At 34.7% G+C, this 17,946-nt stretch overlaps 1 protein-coding gene across 4 annotated transcripts in view; it reads left to right on the top strand.

The window, feature by feature from the left end:
- The window catches only part of LOC131029476 (uncharacterized), a 218,695-nt gene that overhangs the window by 144,990 nt on the left and 55,759 nt on the right, over window positions 1-17,946 (top strand). For 3 of the 4 annotated variants that reach the window (XM_057959997.2, XM_057959972.2, XM_057959982.2), the window contains 3 exons: window positions 4,847-4,967; window positions 9,542-9,608; window positions 9,746-9,787. In XM_057959997.2, the coding sequence (XP_057815980.1) occupies window positions 4,847-4,967; window positions 9,542-9,608; window positions 9,746-9,787 (230 nt within the window). The remainder of the gene's footprint in view (window positions 1-4,846; window positions 4,968-9,541; window positions 9,609-9,745; window positions 9,788-17,946) is intronic. The other variant, XM_057959990.2, reaches the window with a different exon arrangement.

Genomic DNA, 17,946 nt, shown 5'->3' with positions numbered 1-17,946 from the left:
ACTCTTGACAATTCTTCTAGCAGTCAATCTTGATTCTTCTTGAATACAATTTGCACGGAGTCAATCAAACTTAGGTAATTTAGACCTTCCACTTATGCTTTGTTTAATGGCTCCCATGAATGAGGCAAACCATTCAAGGCTAGCATAACAAGGTCTTTATCTATCACTTGATCTCCAATCGCGCTTAGTTGATCTCTTAATTCTGAAATTTTCATGAAGTAGGTGATGACTGAATCTCCTTTTGCCATCTTTACTTGGTGGGGTTGATGTCTCAAGGCAAGAGCCCTACTTACGTTGTTAATCTCATATAAACCCTCCAAGGTCTTGAACATATCTCTTGCAGTTGCCATCTTGGAGAGAGGCACCAAGTGATCCCTCACGGAGTCAATTAATATCTTCTTTGCTTTGATGGCATTTTTCTTGAATTGCAGTTTCTCTTCATGATCTTCAGGTTCGGATAAATCCTTTTCCTCTATGAATTGAAGAAGATCATTTTCTTCAATTGCAATGAGCACTCTAAACTTCCATGAGGTGAAGTTAGATGCGCCTTCAAGCCTATCTTCGACTTTAAGACCGTTCACCATTTTCGAGACTTGAAAATACTGCATGACAGAGAGAGAGAGGAGAGAATGCTTAGAAGTTGTATAGAATCTGATCACGATCTTCTTTCACCGTGGCTCTGATACCATGTTAAATTTTATTGATCAGATTATATAGAGATAAATCAAATACAACTACACAAAGTTTATCTTGGGAAAACCTTCCGCTTGAAGGTGAAAAACCCAGCAACGATATTTCTTATATCATTTATCAATTACAATATGTCTTTACAATGAACTTGTATCACTCCTAGCATCAAACAATTTATTGAACACTTCTGTTCAATGTATACAATCTGCTGTGAGCATACAACTGCTATAGATGTTTATTAGACTGCTGTAGATAAATGTCGAACTGCTGTAGATATATCACGATCTGCTGTAGATGAAGAATACGATCTGCTTGATGATCAACACGAGTTGCCAAAGGAGATGGAATGCACCGATTTATATATCCAATCTCAAAATGATCAAGCAACATGACTTTTACCAAAAGTCGGCCTTAACCAACATGTCTTATTCATTTAGACATCGGTTATATTATGATTAGCATGACTCTTCATAATCACGTCTTATGCCAAGGGTCATGACTTCCAAGGTGATCGGTGCATTTATTAATAAGGCGTTTTAATACAAATAGCGGAAATAATAAATCGGGCATATAAAATGTGTAAGGCCGATTTGGCCCTTCACACATTTGAAAATACGATCGGCCCTGAGAAGTCCGACCGAAGCTATACATCAACAACCACATGCTACAACAGTACGACCTGTCTAGGAAGGTACAATCTGATTTTATTTGGCTGTGTATTGTTCTTAAATGCTGCAGTAAGAAATCTGGAATGTATTCTTTGAATCAGCTCTTCATAACCCTCAAACATATGCCTTCAATCTGCTCAAATAAGCTTGGAATCTGTCATTAATGGCTGCCAATGGTGAATACCTGGGTCTGCTGTAGATAAACCTCCAAAAACTTCAAACCCTAGATGAAATTGTTCATTTTTAAGCACAAATAGAACTCCTGGATGAAACCCTCTCAAGCAATAGTATCTGTTGGTATTGCACAGCCTTTAAATTGCACAAACACTGAAGAGTTTTCATTCTCCAATGCTGTAGATGACTGAAACCCTTGTGTATTTCTACACTCAACTCTCATGGATGTGATACCCACACGTGCCATCATGCCCACTGCCACCATAATTTCTCCGAAACCATGTATCCAAAGATAGTCTTTGTGACACATAAGTAAAAATCTCCACCGGGGATACACATCAGCATGATGGGAAACTAAACACTGATCCTGCAAGTACTCACCTGCCAACAATTGAGTCGGGTTTGCAACCTCTAATTCCATCTACTAAAGATGGTGAATACCCATCCCACAACGGATGGTATAATCTCGGAACCAATCCACACTGATGTATCATCAAGTCCTCTGTGTGTGGATCAAGAGAAAAATGATGAGCATTCCCCACTATGTAATGACGGTAGAAGGCTCGTCTTTGAAATGCAAGCTCGTCTTTGAAATGCTCCCCTTGTGCTTGTCTTTGATTTGCTTTTAACAACTCCAAGGGGAAAACTCGGTCTTTGGAGCAAAAATGTGAACTTGCCTCAAACATCTCACACTTAAATTCCTATATTTATTTCACTTGAGGGAGACTTTCAGCTTTGGGAGCCAAAATGCAAACTCGAGCGTCTCACATTCGTTGGTTTTCATCTTGCCTTCCTTTTGATTTAATCGTCGACCAAAGGGGAAAATTTGGCTTTGCAAGGCAAATCGTGAATCTGAGCCTAGATGCTCCTCACTTTCCTTCCTTTATCATTTTTCTTTTAGGCAAAAGTTCGGCTTAGAGAAACAAATCGCTAGCTAGGTATAAAACGACCTCCTATTTTGTCTTAACTCGCAGTTAGTATTTGAAAGGAAAAGCTTCGGCAATTTTAAGGAAGAAAACACAAAACTCTCCCTTTCCTTTAAGAACATTTTCCCCTTTCATCACTTGGCCACATAAAGGGGAATCATTGGCAAGTTTAGGGAGAAATGTGGAATGAAAATATTGAGCTTATAAAAATGATCGGCGGGCCCCGTATCCATGTCGCCTTTTCTCTTAGACCTCATGCTTGGGAATAACTTCGGTTTTGAGAGGCGAAAGTGTCAAAAGACAGTAATTTTGAAATGCCTCCTTTACTTGCCGCTTAGCCCTTTGTAAAAAAAACCCGCTATGTGAGCAAAACAATGTGAAAAAGTAATACATTTCACGTGGCCGCTCAACAGCTTTGCTGGGCTCACCTTTCTAGCCTATCTTGGCTTAAAGTTTAACGCTTTAGGATAAAACTCAGCCTTTTAAGCAAAAAGGTGAAAAATAAGTTAATGCTTTAACATGCCCCTTTTTCTATTTTCCCTCTATCCCATCACTTAACCATTAAGGGAAAAAACTCAGCTTTTAGAGGTAAAATGTAGGACTTCACCCTCTTGACATTTTAACACATTTCCCTTTACTCTACTTCATCATTTTGCCCTTTCAAGGGGAAATTTTCGTTTTGAGAGGTAAAAGTGCAATTCCTATTTTAAATTTCCCTTTAAAATCTCCATCTTCTTTTAGGGCAAAGCTCGACATTGTGAAACGAAACGCAAGAGCTTCTCTTGAAATCCTATGGCATACTCTGACCAGATCGAATTTACTGCATCTAACTCTGCAAGCTACACCAAAAGTCCCTACGGGACCTCGAAGAGGCAAACAACAAAAGGGGGATGCTGTCTGCGACGGGGAGTGTGTGCAAGGCACAACATATGCCAATCAAATTAGGGTACATATGTGAATAAGAAGATAGGTAGTAACATGTAAATTCAATTGCCAGATATTGTGGTTAGATGGACTGGTACATGATCCTTGTTCCTATAGCAGATTTTCTTGGCAATTATATATACAGATAGAGCTAACCCTTAATACATATAAATTGACAATGTGATGTCCTTAATTACAAGTTAAGATAGAAGTAATATAAAATATTGAGAAAACTTCTTAAAGTGCCAAGGTATATGCTAGACATTTTTTCTTGAGGTGACAACCCCAGCTTGAATCTTCATTCTTTGGGGACTAACAGGAAACCATGTTTACTAAACTTTAAATGCTTGAACTTAGATGTGTTATGAGTCGAAACATGTAACAGCAACAAACAATTGCATACTGTAATTCATTATTAAATGTATTGTGAATGAACAATGAGCAGACCATTGTAACAGAGTAAACAATAATAGATAAGATAATAAATACATGTAATAATTAAATTGTACTACTATAATACCAAACTTTGCACAAGAGTTGATTACAGGTATTACAGCTTGGTGAAATGCTGTCTCAAATGAGCATTGAGGTGGAATGCAATGGCAAGGGATTTGTGGGATTCTCTGCATGTTACTGTCGGGTTGTAAACTCACTTGAGATGAGTGGATAAATTGAACATGTGAGCAGATGTGTGTGTAAAGGTTATTTTTCTAAATTGTATGTTTGTGTCTCTAAAGAGGAAAGGGAATAAGTATGGAGTTCTCTCCGTGCTCTGCCATACCCTGTCATATAAGATGTTTCGAGAGTGCATTGAAGATGAAGTGGTTTTTATTTGTGTGAAGATTTGTCTCTGATTGTTGTTTCTAAGGCTTCAGATGATTACAACTGAGTCAATTGTGACTGGATGATGATGTTTTGGTCATTGTTTACATACTTTTATCAATACGGAATAATAGACATTTGATATCATGATCTATCGTAGATTAACTGCCCCATTGAGTGATTTGACTGTTCCGCACCTATAATTTTTCTTTTGCTTTGATTGATGAGTAGGCTCTAGCTTTATTCTTTTTAAATATAAATATAAGAAGATTGATCTCAAGTTCTTTATTATGAAAAAGAAAATGCTTTCTATGTTTGTTATTGAATTTGCATTTCATTTGCTTCATACTTCCTACATGGTGTTGTTATCTCAATCTGTGCTGTTTGAATCCAAAGTTATCTCGAAAAATATTCTTCTCATTTTTTCTGTTTGTGTTACCTCCACGCTATACAAGATATAATTTCAATTTCAGTGCATTGAGCTAGTGGTATGGTAGTAAGCAAGCTTTCTTGCACTGTTGGATCATTTTGGAAACCTTTTTTAAGTTTCCTTTACTGGTTTATTAAATCAATCAGTAAGGACCACCTTATCAGATTAATTTATGAAGCTAGGTTAGTGACGCAGTTTATGTAATAGTGCAGAATAAAATTGGAGCTGACATAATAATGGCCCTTGATGATGTTGTGAAAACTACCATAACTGGACCTAGAGTTGAGGAGGCAACATATCGCACACTTAGATGGATTGATCGATGCATAGCTGGTAAGTTTGTTTCTTTTAAGAAAAATGGTTGTGACAAGAGGTTGAATGAAAATAGATGACTTCGATGAAGTGATTATACATGAGTGCTTTTGTTCAAATAACCAGTTTTGAGTAATGCATTTGATATGAATAATAAATTATAATAATCTTTTCCTTTGGAAATTGATTTGGTGATATATGCTTTTCAGATTAATGATCTATGGGAATGCTTTCTTGACGTTCAGGGGATGTGGGCTGATATTGTCATTCCCCTTTTTTCAAACAAAGATTTTCACAAACACTTTAGTATATTATTTTATATTTTTGAGTATTAGGATAGGATATACCCGATATATTTTATTCTGCGTTGTTAGAGAGTACAAACTTCCTCATCAACAAATATACCTTTGTTGGAAATGTTGTCATTGATGTGAAAGGAGCGAAGAGGAAGTTATCATTAGTGACAAAATGATTGTTGCAGATTGATAGATTTCGTCATTGATATTAAAGATGAGATTGTATATGTAAGATTATTTAAATGAATGTCATCATTATCATTGATAACAAATGAGATCTTTGTGAACAGTGAGAAGATGAATGAAGATTGTTATACTTAATGTCAGAGGAAGAATGGACAGACTGAAAGATCATTATGGAAATGGAAGCCTTTAAAAGTGGACTACATAATTCAAGACAAAGACGACCTACCAGATTTGTTTGACTAGACATGACTATGTGATTGGATTTTGTCGAAGACAACAACTCTCATTATGCAGCGATTAAACAAGGCTGATTATGTGGCATTAGTGATTAGTGAAGATAGTCTAATTTGAAAGATGGCGATGGGCTAAATTATAGAAGCAGCGACTACAGTGATGTTTGATTAAGAAAGATGATAACAACGACTAATGTAAATTCCAAAGTCTGCAACTTAATTAAAATGGCCTGATCTCATATTTTAGATGCAGCAAAGATAAGAACAGCGACAACATGGAATTAGACATGAATGATATACAATTATAAATTCATAATTCATAATTTCAATTCATTCACATTATCAATATTCAATATGCATATCATAATAGATATTAAAGAAATAACATACAAAATGTCAAAATGCCCAAAGGCTACACTGCTGTCATATATTTTCATTGTCAATTACGATATGAAAATCAAAATGGTACTAATGAATTAATATTTTATTATTTTGATTTCTTTTTATAATTTATTATTTATTAATTTTAAATTTTTAAATGTTTAACAATTAATTTAACAATTTATTATTTTCTATTTATAATATGAATTAATTTTAAACGTTTGATATGAATTAAATAATTAATATTGCCGTCTAATTTTTTTAATAACAATTTGAATTAATAGGGGCCCATATTAGAAAATTAATTTTTTTTTGAAAATACCACATTTTAAATTTTTTTTAATATTCTTAGATGTGGGGGACGTCTCGCCGTCCCCGGGACGGATTGGGGACGTCCCCCACATCTAGGGCAGACATCCCCCCGTTTCGGGGACCTCCCCTCTAAATTCTTGGCAATTTGGGGATGGGGGGAAACGTCCCCCGACTGTCCCCAAGTCCCCGAAACGTCCACGGGACTAGGACGGGGGTTTTCAAGACGGGGATACATAGTTTCTAAGTAGTGCGATCTAATAAAGAGGTGCAAATTCATTATGATATGTTTATCAAACAAACAAATATTTTTACTTATGAAGAATAGAGTTTATAAAGGCAGCGATATTAATTAAAAATCAAACTAAGTAAAAAGAGTGACTAGAAAGTAATTCTATGAAAGAATATTTAAAGCTTGAAATGCAGCCATTTGGAGACTCAAGTGTGACGTGTTTAAGTGTACAGCAATTTATGAATAGACAGCAATGAACAATTCGATGGTGAATACAGTGAGTACAGCACAATGACTGAGAACAGCAATCTCTATCTAATTGGTTATGACCGATAGTCATATTCTAGCTACGATTGTAATACTATTAATCATAGTATTATCGAAGGAGTTCAATGAAATGTTTGAAGCTTTATGAGTCTAAACAGTGGTCAAACAAATATTCAAAGTGGTGGACCCAATATACAATATGAAACGGTGAAAGAAATGTTTGAAGCTTCAAGTGGTGGACCCCATATATAATATGAAATGGTGAAATTAGCAATTAAATAATAATAAGAGTTTTTGAACTCGTAAACTAATAAATCGGTTCAGCAACTAATGAAAAGCTATGACCCTTACACGTAAGATCAATGAGTGTGTCTCTTTGTAAAGGGACAAATACGTGAGTGTATATATTCATGTTTGAAAGTAAGTTTTATTTGTTTTTAAGGCGTATGAAGAAAATAATACAGAATCAGTAAATGAAAAGATCTGTAAATAATATGAAGGGCTGATTAAAAGAAGAGTATGTGTAGATTGTGGAGAAATAATTCAGAACAAAAGGCTGAGATTCTAATAACAGAAAATAAATGATTCTTAGAGTATGTGGAGTACAATGCTGAATAAATAATTCTGGGATAAAAAGTATGAGTGTAGAGTATGGAGTAAAAGGAAGATCTTTGATATGTAAGAGTGCAGTATATGAGAAGTTTATATCAGATGCATATGAATATTTTTTAATACTTCATGACAGAGATAAAGCAGACTTTGGAGCAGCATCATAAATTATATTGAAGGAAAGGTTGTGAGAATTAGTATGGCAGATATACAAGAGTCTTATGAGAAGATTGTAATCAGTTTTGTGACATGTTCGTTGTCATAATAATAGCAGATTGGAGAAAGAAATATACTCAGATTTGTGAAGAGAAATAGTATCCATAATCCGTTGTTATAGCAACATTGTCAAGGTGGAAAATCAGATTAATGTGAAGTGGGTTGGTGCTCACAGATTCTGAATTGGGAGTTGGTGCTTCCAGTGGGTTGGTGCTCACAAATTTCAGAAGTGGGAGTTGGTGCTTCCAGTGGGTAGGTGCTCACAAATCAGATTTGGGAGTTGGTGCTTCAAATGGGTTGGTGCTCACAAACAGTGTTAGGGGTTGGTGCCCCTAGTAGGTTGGTGCCTACAAATATTGTAAAAGAAGAAATATATAAAAGCATTGATTTACCGTGGTTTTCTCCTATAAGGGTTTCCACTTATATATCTTGTGTTCTATTTATGTTCACATTAGTTAGATCACATATGAATGTTGATATGCAATGGATATGTTTATGAGATAAGTTATATACTTATGATTGAAGTTGAAAAAGTTTAAATTGGTAAAAGATTAGTTGTTATACTGATTCACCCCCATCCCCCCACCCCTCTCAATATAACCGTGTGCTCTTCAACCTTCACACAATGGAAAATATTGGAGGAAAACTGAATTGTGCTAGTACTTGCACATCATCTGCTCAATTGTTGTAACCAAAGACTAAATAGGTTGAAGCACAAATTAGAGGGGTAATTGCATGCTTTTATAGCAAAATGAATACAACAGGTCTATGTATGGACAAAGACCATCATAATGAACTATGCTTGACTTGGACATATCTTGATATTCATTGCCTTTATGCATCATTAGTTTGTGACTTCAACCAAGCTATCTGCTCTATCTAGTGATCTATTTTGAATTCAATTCAATAAACATTTGAACATGTGTAGGGTTACCTTGATTGAGAATTTATTTCAAAAGCCCATGAATTACATAAGATGACACCATTCACAAATCTACTCAGCTGTTAGTCGCCTCTATGATGTTTGCTTTTTAACTTTAAGTACATATACTACTGGGCATGGAAGGTAATTCCGTTTTCTTCCCTTGTTTACCTGATTATGAGAAGCTTTTTGCCCAATGAATGTGGCTGGGGATTGAATTTCTTTCCTTGCAATGATGGTAGGATTTTCCTCCCTCGTGCATAGAGTGGTTTGTATGCCATAGGGTCTGATCCAGCATGTTTACATGGTGCTGAATTGTTTTTGTATATTATGTAATCTTCTTCCAAACATTACAATTAACATATCTTCTTTTATCTAGTGGAAAAATCATATCAAAAGAACAAAGAATGTAATATTTACCTGTAAAAGAAGAAATATTTTGTCAGATGTGCAAGGAAGATGATCTTCTCTACAATATATAGTGTTGACCTTAGAAACCCTACGTTATCAGCTCAACATTGTCTATTTAAACATTTCAACATGTGTTACGATACTCCATACTCGTAGAATTACTTAATGCAATTGAAAGTGACCACTGCTTTTGCTTAAATATTATTTCAGTGACCAGGAAATCTTCAAGGTAAATATTGACTTCCTAAGCCTTATTGTTTTGTGGTCATTAATTACTAAAATTTATTAATGAACTTTTATGGTCTTTAAAAACCCATCTTTATCTATTATTGACATATTATTTTCATGCTTCACAGAAATACTGATTTAAATACTATTACAATATTTTCATCTAATGCAACTGCACTTGAATATCTTATTTATAACAGCTATGGTTTGTGACAGGGATCTGGTTAGTTTATTTGATTTCTCATATCCTAATTATCAACCATTATGGTAGCTGAGACATATCCTATGTTTTTCTCATATCACAGCCCATGAAAGGCCAGCAGAGCAAAATTTGTTTGGTATTGTACAAGGGGGATTAGATCCTGTTCTAAGGTATAAGAGTAAGTTTCTTTTTGAATATTTACAGCACATTAGAGTAAGTTAATAATGTGGAGTTGTAAAGTTCTATGTACTAAAAAATGAAAAGACAGTTAAAATTCGATAGTATCTTGCTGTCTTTTGTGTTGCAGAGATATATGTGTCAGAGGTCTTGTTGCACGTGACTTACCTGGGTATGTGTACTTTATTTTGGATTCAAAAATTTGTCAGGTTTCAAAACCTTTGCTAATTGAATATATAAATGGTAGTGCTTTGGTGCTAATAGCAAATAATACGTCTATGATGTTGTGCAACCTTTTTTCTTTAAGTTTTTAGTGTAACTAGTTAAATTAATACATAATTAATCCTATAAGGTTATTGATACTGTACGATAAGCAAGGTAAATTGGTTGAAGGGATACAATCTAAATGAGAGCATTAATGACTATTAATGTATTTGCTTATTAAATAATCGTTAATCCTTAGTGACAAGAATAATAGACATAAATGCAGCTTAAAAATCGTAACTTTGGCTTGTCTGCAAGATTTATGGTTTCAATCATAGTATCAAATTGGGCAGTAACTTACTTCCTCCTTAGTTGGAAGGTGTCGGCAAGTTTGTACCAAGTTACTCACCAAGAAACTTGTGGTAAATTGGGAGTCTGTGTCATGAACTTTCCTACCCACGGATAACATTAGTCAGCTGCTAAAAAAACCCAAAGTGTTGTTCTTTCTCATCTTGCCATCATTTGTTCTTGTGCTTCGCCTGTTTGACTGTCATTACATTGTTTTTCAGTTGCTTTGGAGTGATCCTCAACTGATTTAACAGATTTAATATTTGGAGTTGTCAGCTATATAATTATTATTTTTATGTTTTTTGGTTCACTTTTTCCCCATTTTCATTTAATTTTAGTTGTGTTCTAGGGTTTCAATATAGTATTTTTGTGTTTCTTTTATTCACCATTTCTTCTCTTTCAAAGCTAGTCTATTTTTAAAACTAGTTAAAAAAAAATACAACTATATAATTATTATTCACAACTAGTTCATAACTTCTTGATATCCTTCCATAATAGAAACAATCAAGAAGTAAAGATAGAATAGCAAGATTCTAAATATTGACTTACAAAATAGAAAGTTACTAAAAACTAACTAAACGACTTAAATGGCCATTATAAGCTAAATATTACAATATTATTTTTATACCCTCCCTTAATGGTCCTACTAATTACAATGCAGAAGACTTGCGATGATCTATTGGTGTTTCAGCCATGAACGCATAGAAGGCTGACTCCTTTGAATGCTCTGTGACATGAGCTTTCTGTTGAGACCCTCCCTGGTTGGATTTTTGATCAGCCAATCGCTTGTAGAGCTTCTAAATATGACCAAGTTTACCACAATAGTGACAACCCCCTACTATCTAGAGACATGGAAAACGAGATTAAAAAAACTTCTCAAATACCTTTGATTCTTGTTGATAAAAAAATGGAATTGTTTTATTTGAAACCCACGATTTGTTTTTCAAAAAATTGTGCAAAATTTTTCAATACCCATGATTTTTTGGAAAATCACTCTAAACCTTCACAATTCTAAACGTCCATGATTTTGCCAAAAATCGTTTCAAAAACTAGGTCAAAAAACCTCCACTGCTTTGGAGGAAAACAACAACACTCACACTTTTGTAAAACAATCATCCGAAAACTCGGTGCTTTTGTAGAAATGTCGTTTGTCCTAGACAACCTAGGCACGACCCCAAAACATTGTGAAGATACCGGTTCTTGGCGTTTTAGGCTAGGTCCAGGTCTCGGTTCTTGCTCGATCCTTGTCCTCCTTGGGTTCCACCTGGGTCTTGCCCAGGTGGATGGGTTCTTTGTGGGTCCTGCGACCCACAAAGAATCCATCCACCCGAGTGGACCCAGGAGAACCTAGGCCTGTGGGTTCCCAAAAATGGGGCCCATGGGTCATAAAAACATAGAAACCAATAAAAAAACATTTTTTTAAATATTTTTTTAACATATAAACCCATGTCTCTCTAATCTTTTCCAATATGCTTCACCGGTCTGCTCTGAATTCTGTTCTTATCCTCTACATAAGGCTTCTCATATATTCTCTTGTTTTATCGCACCAAGCTGTTCTAGACTACTGCAGATATGCTTTTATTTATGTCCTTATTTTGTTCATCCTTCTGTCCTAATTGTATTCTTATTCATCTTTGTCATGCTCTAACTTAGGATCTTTTTTTCGTGGTTGAATGATGTTGTATTATATTATTCTCTATAATATCTGATATGTTTATTACTGCTGTAATATATCATTGCAGCAGTCACATTGTATATTTCATTTTTGTATGGATTGTATCATTGTAATAATCAATAATGGTAATGATAGTTTATAATTATATAATTATATTTTTTAATTTTGATGTTTGAACATATATATATATATATATCTGTGTGTGTGTGTGTGTGTGTACGGACTATCCCGTACCCGTACCCAAGAATTTTTTTTTTGCCGAATCCGCGAATCCGAACCCGAATTGGTAACTTAGTAAAAAACTTATACCCACAATTTTGATGAAAAAATCATGCAAAAGCACTTGCTAAAGCAAACCCAAGTCTGATTAAAAACCGGAAACTTAGCAAAAGCAAACAATAAGAAACCCATGTGGAAAAACATGCAGAAAAAAATCTATGGTTTTCACTGTGACAAATCTGATATTTTCAACAGCAAAATCCTCTACTAGAAAATGCAATCCAGAAAAATACAATTTTTATTAAAAAGTCGCTCAAAAACTTTGCTGGTAAAAACCCTTGATCTTTAGCCAAAAGAACAACGAATTTTATTCTATAAAACATTTACCAAAAAAGCCCCACATTTTTGTTTTTAAAAAAGTTGATCAAAAAACTTTTAGAAATCTCCTTGCAATTTCTAGGTAAATGGACCACAAATTGTTTTATTAAAAAATTCGTCAAAAAAATAACCTATGCTTTGGTACAATGAAATAATAATTGACAAAGGAGAGGAATATTCCTTGTATAACCAATTACAAAAGATCTTTCTATGATGGAAACGATCGAGAACTAAAGATAGAATAAAACGATTCTATATGTTGACTTACAAAATAGAAAGTTACTAAAAACTAACTAAACGACTAAAATGACCATTATAAGCTAAATATTACAATATTTAATACAAAGAAGCTCTCCAAAAGTCAATAAGAAGAAAACAGTCCTAGCATATCAAAATGAGCCTTAAAATATCTTTTTTATAACAATCCATAGACGCCTCTAGAAAATTTTTCAATTATTTTATGTAAACTTGGGAAATAAAGTTACTTTATTAATTCTCCTTTACCAATCCACTTAAGTCACTTTACAAAGCTTATTAAATTAATTAAATAATATTATCCATAAAATGAACTTTGTTGGATAATGTTAAATAATTCTTTTGTATTTGACTTTAGTATACATAAATTAAATAGGCTGATTATTCACTTAGGAAACTCTATGGAAAGGGACATTACAATTATAAAATCACCTTTTGAAAAATAATAAATCTTTTTGCTCATGAAGTGACTTATAATATTTTACTATGTTGTCAAATTAGCACATATATAGTCTAATTCCGGGTACAAAACATCCCAAAATTGGATCCTAGTTTGAATCTCCTAGGGATTTGAGTAGGGTTTGAAATTTTCCTCACTTAAAATGTTTCCAGCTTTCATGTGGCAAATCAGGCCAACTTTGTTGGAAATGTTTTCATTGATGTCAAAGGTACAAAGACGAAGTTGTCATTGATGTCAAAGTCATGTCAATAAGTGTTTTGTTGTTGAAGCATGTTATCATTGATGTATGGACGAGATTGTTAGAGGATTATCATTGATGTCAAAGTTAAATTGAATATTGTTCTTAAGCTTATTGCAATTAGTTAACAAAGGATGTTTCCCTTGAAGAATTGCCTTTCTACATGAATGGGATGGCTCTCTTCATAAGACCATGCAATCAAATTTATTTGAAGATAAATAAAAGCATTTTAAAAGGCAATCAACATAAAGAATTATTAACAAAAGGTGATGTCTTTTCGAAAGGTCACCTTGTGATGTCCCGAAACAAGACTCTGTCTAGTATTGTTAATATTAAGAAAGTTCCTTGTATTATCTTTATAAATGATGTGAATGAGGGGTAGCGGATATATGGTCCTGATCAATAATTCCAAAATCATAAAGACTTGCAAGCATCCAAGGACCATCTATATGAAATAATGATTACAAACGACTAAGAACATTAACATAGCGATTTGTCGGAAAGCCGACAAGCTCTATATTGACCGCGATGAATATTATACAGTGGCAAAAATATTCATAATTAATATACTGGTTGTTTTGGCTGATAGACTAATGCGTAATCGATCCAAGCTAGTGATAAAGACATATCGTCATCCAAAGGAGGAAACGACAGTACTTAGAACATTGACTGGTAAAAGAATGACCATTGTGTTATCAACGATATCCATCTAGATTCAATATTGATAGGTGGCAGAGATATAACTAATATCGAAATTAGTATGGCCTATCATAATAAATTAATTAATGAGTGCGAATGAATAGTAATACCAAACATTACGAGGAAATATGACGGCAATACGGTGATTATACCATTGATCATTTGGACACATAATCTTCATACCTGAAAATATAATCAGCTACATAGAATTCATATATAAAGAAAGAGTCTATTGAGTGATCAGTGGTTAAACAACGATTCTATAGTGGATGGCAATTAAGCAGACAAGGAGACATCAACTAATTAAGAAATATCGGCTTGGGGTAGATTGGCGAATGGATGTGGAAAGAACATTACAAATACACTCAGCTACATTAGAGTTGATAAGGAAAAGCGGAACATAAGCATTGTGGAGACTATCTTGTGCAGAGAGTCTTGGAGCTTTGTTTGTTCACCTTCTTGAGTGACTTGTCCTACTCAACCCTTCAATTACTCAAGTCCTTCCTATGGCACTTGACAAAGGTTAGGATAATGAGACCTCCAAGGTCTGGACCTTCTTGACTTGCCTCCTAGGTATAGCCAATGGTTTCTGGACAATCAACTCCACACACTCCGATGTTGGGCTCCAACCACTCCTGCAAGGATCTTAACACACAACCACTTCCTGTGGTTACCCTATGCATCAACAAGGTGTCTTCAATGTATTTTGAGGTTTAAGACTCACCAAATCCATCGCCTTGGCTTCTTAACTGTTCTAGGTCTCTACCGACACCTAGATAGGCCTAATTGCATTAGCCCTCCCTATGCGGTTTTAGGGGTTTAATTTGCAAAAGTCCCAAACAAGCCTAGAAATAAATCATAGATTTGATTACCCTTTTGGAAGTTACAGACAATACTGGAAAAGTGCATCTGGGTTATCCGTACAAGTGTGGTTTCCAATGCTGCACTATTTTGAAGGGTTTTAGGCCTAGCCGGTGACTTGGCAAGATGGGTCTAAAAATCTTCACCAGTCAAATCTCCTGCTCCAAACAATTTGGGAACCTTCAAGGGAACTCAGAGGGCTTTCCATTCATGTGCCACTTGGACCTGCACCAATCCCCATGTGCTCACAAATCACACTTTTCTTGCTGTCCTAACTCACCTACTCCCAGTGGTGAGCCTAGGGCTTCATTGTTTCTCCTCCTCCTGGACCTGTAACACCACACACCCTATTCCTAAGCTATGTACAAACCCTAACCTAGCATTCTTAGTGATTTCAACAGGTGCCATCAAAGAATGCCTAGGTTAGAGCCATTTCTTGCTCTTAAAACCTACTTGCAAGGGTTTTGCTCCTAGTTGCAAAGAATGGAAGAAATCTCTACAACCTGGAACAATCAAACCTGCAAATCAACCTTAATGAAAGCAAATACAATGAACACTCAAAGATGCAACGAGTTTACACCATCTAGTCCGTACTGGATTGTACAAACAAGGAAAACAAGACAAAAACTGTCAACAACCGGTGGAAACAAGGTTGCTTCACAAACCAAAAACTTGCTCTTGCATTTCCAATCCTCCAACCCGTACAATGCAATGAAATTTGGCTTATATCCACTTGTTTCAGTTGGTTCAACCAATTTCCTAATGCCTATAACTAAAATTGCAACTTTTGCAAGAAATTGCAAAATGTTGCTCAGCAACTTTTGACAACTTTTTGCTCCAGGATGCAATTTTGCATTCTAATGCATTCTAAGACTCTTGAAGGTCTTCAAACACCCTAGAAGACCTAAAAACAACTCAATTGACCCCTAATACATGAATACATTCATTTGGAGTATTCTACCTGTGAACTACCTAAGCATCTCACTTCTCAGGCTGTCAGCATCCTGAGCATAATTGACTCAAACCAAAACTTGGACAACACAGCCATGGCTCTATTGAGTCCTCAATGGTTGGTCCATTATTACATCACAAATATAACACATAGACTTAAAAGAAAACAAAGCTTTTATTTTTGGAGTGCTAGGTGCCCTGCACCACTATCGTATTTAAGGATGCTGTAACATATACAAGCTATAGTTGGTGACAATGCTTCAAAGATTGAACATGATCATTCTCGGTTCAGGCATATATCGATAACAATGGAAGTTATTATATTCATCAATAATGAATTGGAGCGATATCCAAGCTAGTGCAAACACCGATAATGATGAGTTATATTAAGTAAAGGGAATGCCTAAGTGGAGTAGATATAATGAACATCGATTATAAGAAGATACGATAGTGATTAGTTATCAAAATGCACCAAGTCATATAGATGGCCAACCGATTAGGTGATCAACATAAGGATAAGCAATAACGTTTAGTATAATGAAGTGGTGCAATGTCATTAATTATTAAGACAACTTCCTATGTTAACAAACAATGATCATTAAAGGACAAGACATGACTCTTCAAGGAACGGCTATTGCAAAAGAATGTAAGAACCCAACTTGGCTCTCCTCTGCTGACTGTTTCTTTTGAATGCAATAGATTTGAATTTGTTTTGGTTTTTGAATGTTTATAGATTTTTTGTGTTTTTTTTTTTTGGTAATAATGAGCAATGAAACAATACTGGAATAAACTCCTATGCTTAAAATAATACTGGAACAATAATATTACTGCTGGAATTAATTTACGAAACTATCAAGGGAATGTTTGTTCTGTTTTATGGCCAATATGCCTGGAAAACAAATTCATTACAATGTAAGATAAAAACCTGATTTTTGCTGTCCCAGTAGTTGAAAAAAATCTGCCAACTGCAAATTTTAATTTTTTTGAAAAAATTACTGTTCACGCGGTACTGTAGCAATCCGTACGGCGGCACTATTCACGCGGTACTGTTCACGCGGCACTGTAGCAGTCCGTACGGTGGTACTGTAGCGTTTACTGTAGCGCAGGTACTGTAGCAGCAATTGTATTTTGAAATGATTGCTTCAATTCTGATTTTTAATGGCTGCCAAATGAAACTGTAGGTCTGCAATTAATATATATTCGAAAATCTGCATACCCTAGATGTCTTCCCTTCTTTTTAAAGCCCAAATAGAACTCCAGAATGAAGCTCTCCTGAAATGCCAAATTTAGTGGATATTTCACCACCTCAAATGGTTGCAACACTGAAGAATTGTCGCTCTCCAATGGCTGACTGAATCAGAAACCCTTGGCTTCTTCTCCCAAGTTCATAACAAACAAATATCAATTCTCTGGATGGATGATATAAAATGAGCTCTTAAGTCCCTTCTTATTCTTTCTTATGAGAGCTCGAACACTTTCTTGGCCAATGTGGGATTAAAGACATATTCACACATTATAATATTAAAGTGACTTTATTATTATAAAGTTACTTTATAACTTTATAATAACATTAAAATATTTAAATAAATCACTTAAGTCACTTTTAATTAAATTAATTAAATATAAAGTCACCTTTTTTTAATTTTATTTTATTTAATGACTTAATAAGAAATTAATTTAATCAATTTCTCCTTATTTCTCCACTTAGCCTTCGGAGAATGTAAAGGCTAAGAACTCCAATGAGATGCTAAAAAGGTGGGGACATTACAGAAGATACGATAGTGATTAGTTATCAAAATGCACCAAGTCATATAGATGGCCAACCGATTAGGTGATCAACATAAGGATAAGCAATAACGTTTAGTATAATGAAGTGGTGCAATGTCATTAATTATTAAGACAACTTCCTATGTTAACAAACAATGATCATTAAAGGACAAGACATGACTCTTCAAGGAACGGCTATTGCAAAAGACATGACCTTTAGGAAGATAAAGGTATAAAAGGAGTTTCAAACATCAATTCAGGGGATCATGAATTGTT

This window comes from Cryptomeria japonica, chromosome 10 (assembly GCF_030272615.1).
Source record: "Cryptomeria japonica chromosome 10, Sugi_1.0, whole genome shotgun sequence".
Lineage (NCBI taxonomy): Eukaryota > Viridiplantae > Streptophyta > Pinopsida > Cupressales > Cupressaceae > Cryptomeria > Cryptomeria japonica.
Note: the sequence above shows the minus strand (reverse complement) of the source record. Positions and strands in the feature narration are given on the sequence as shown.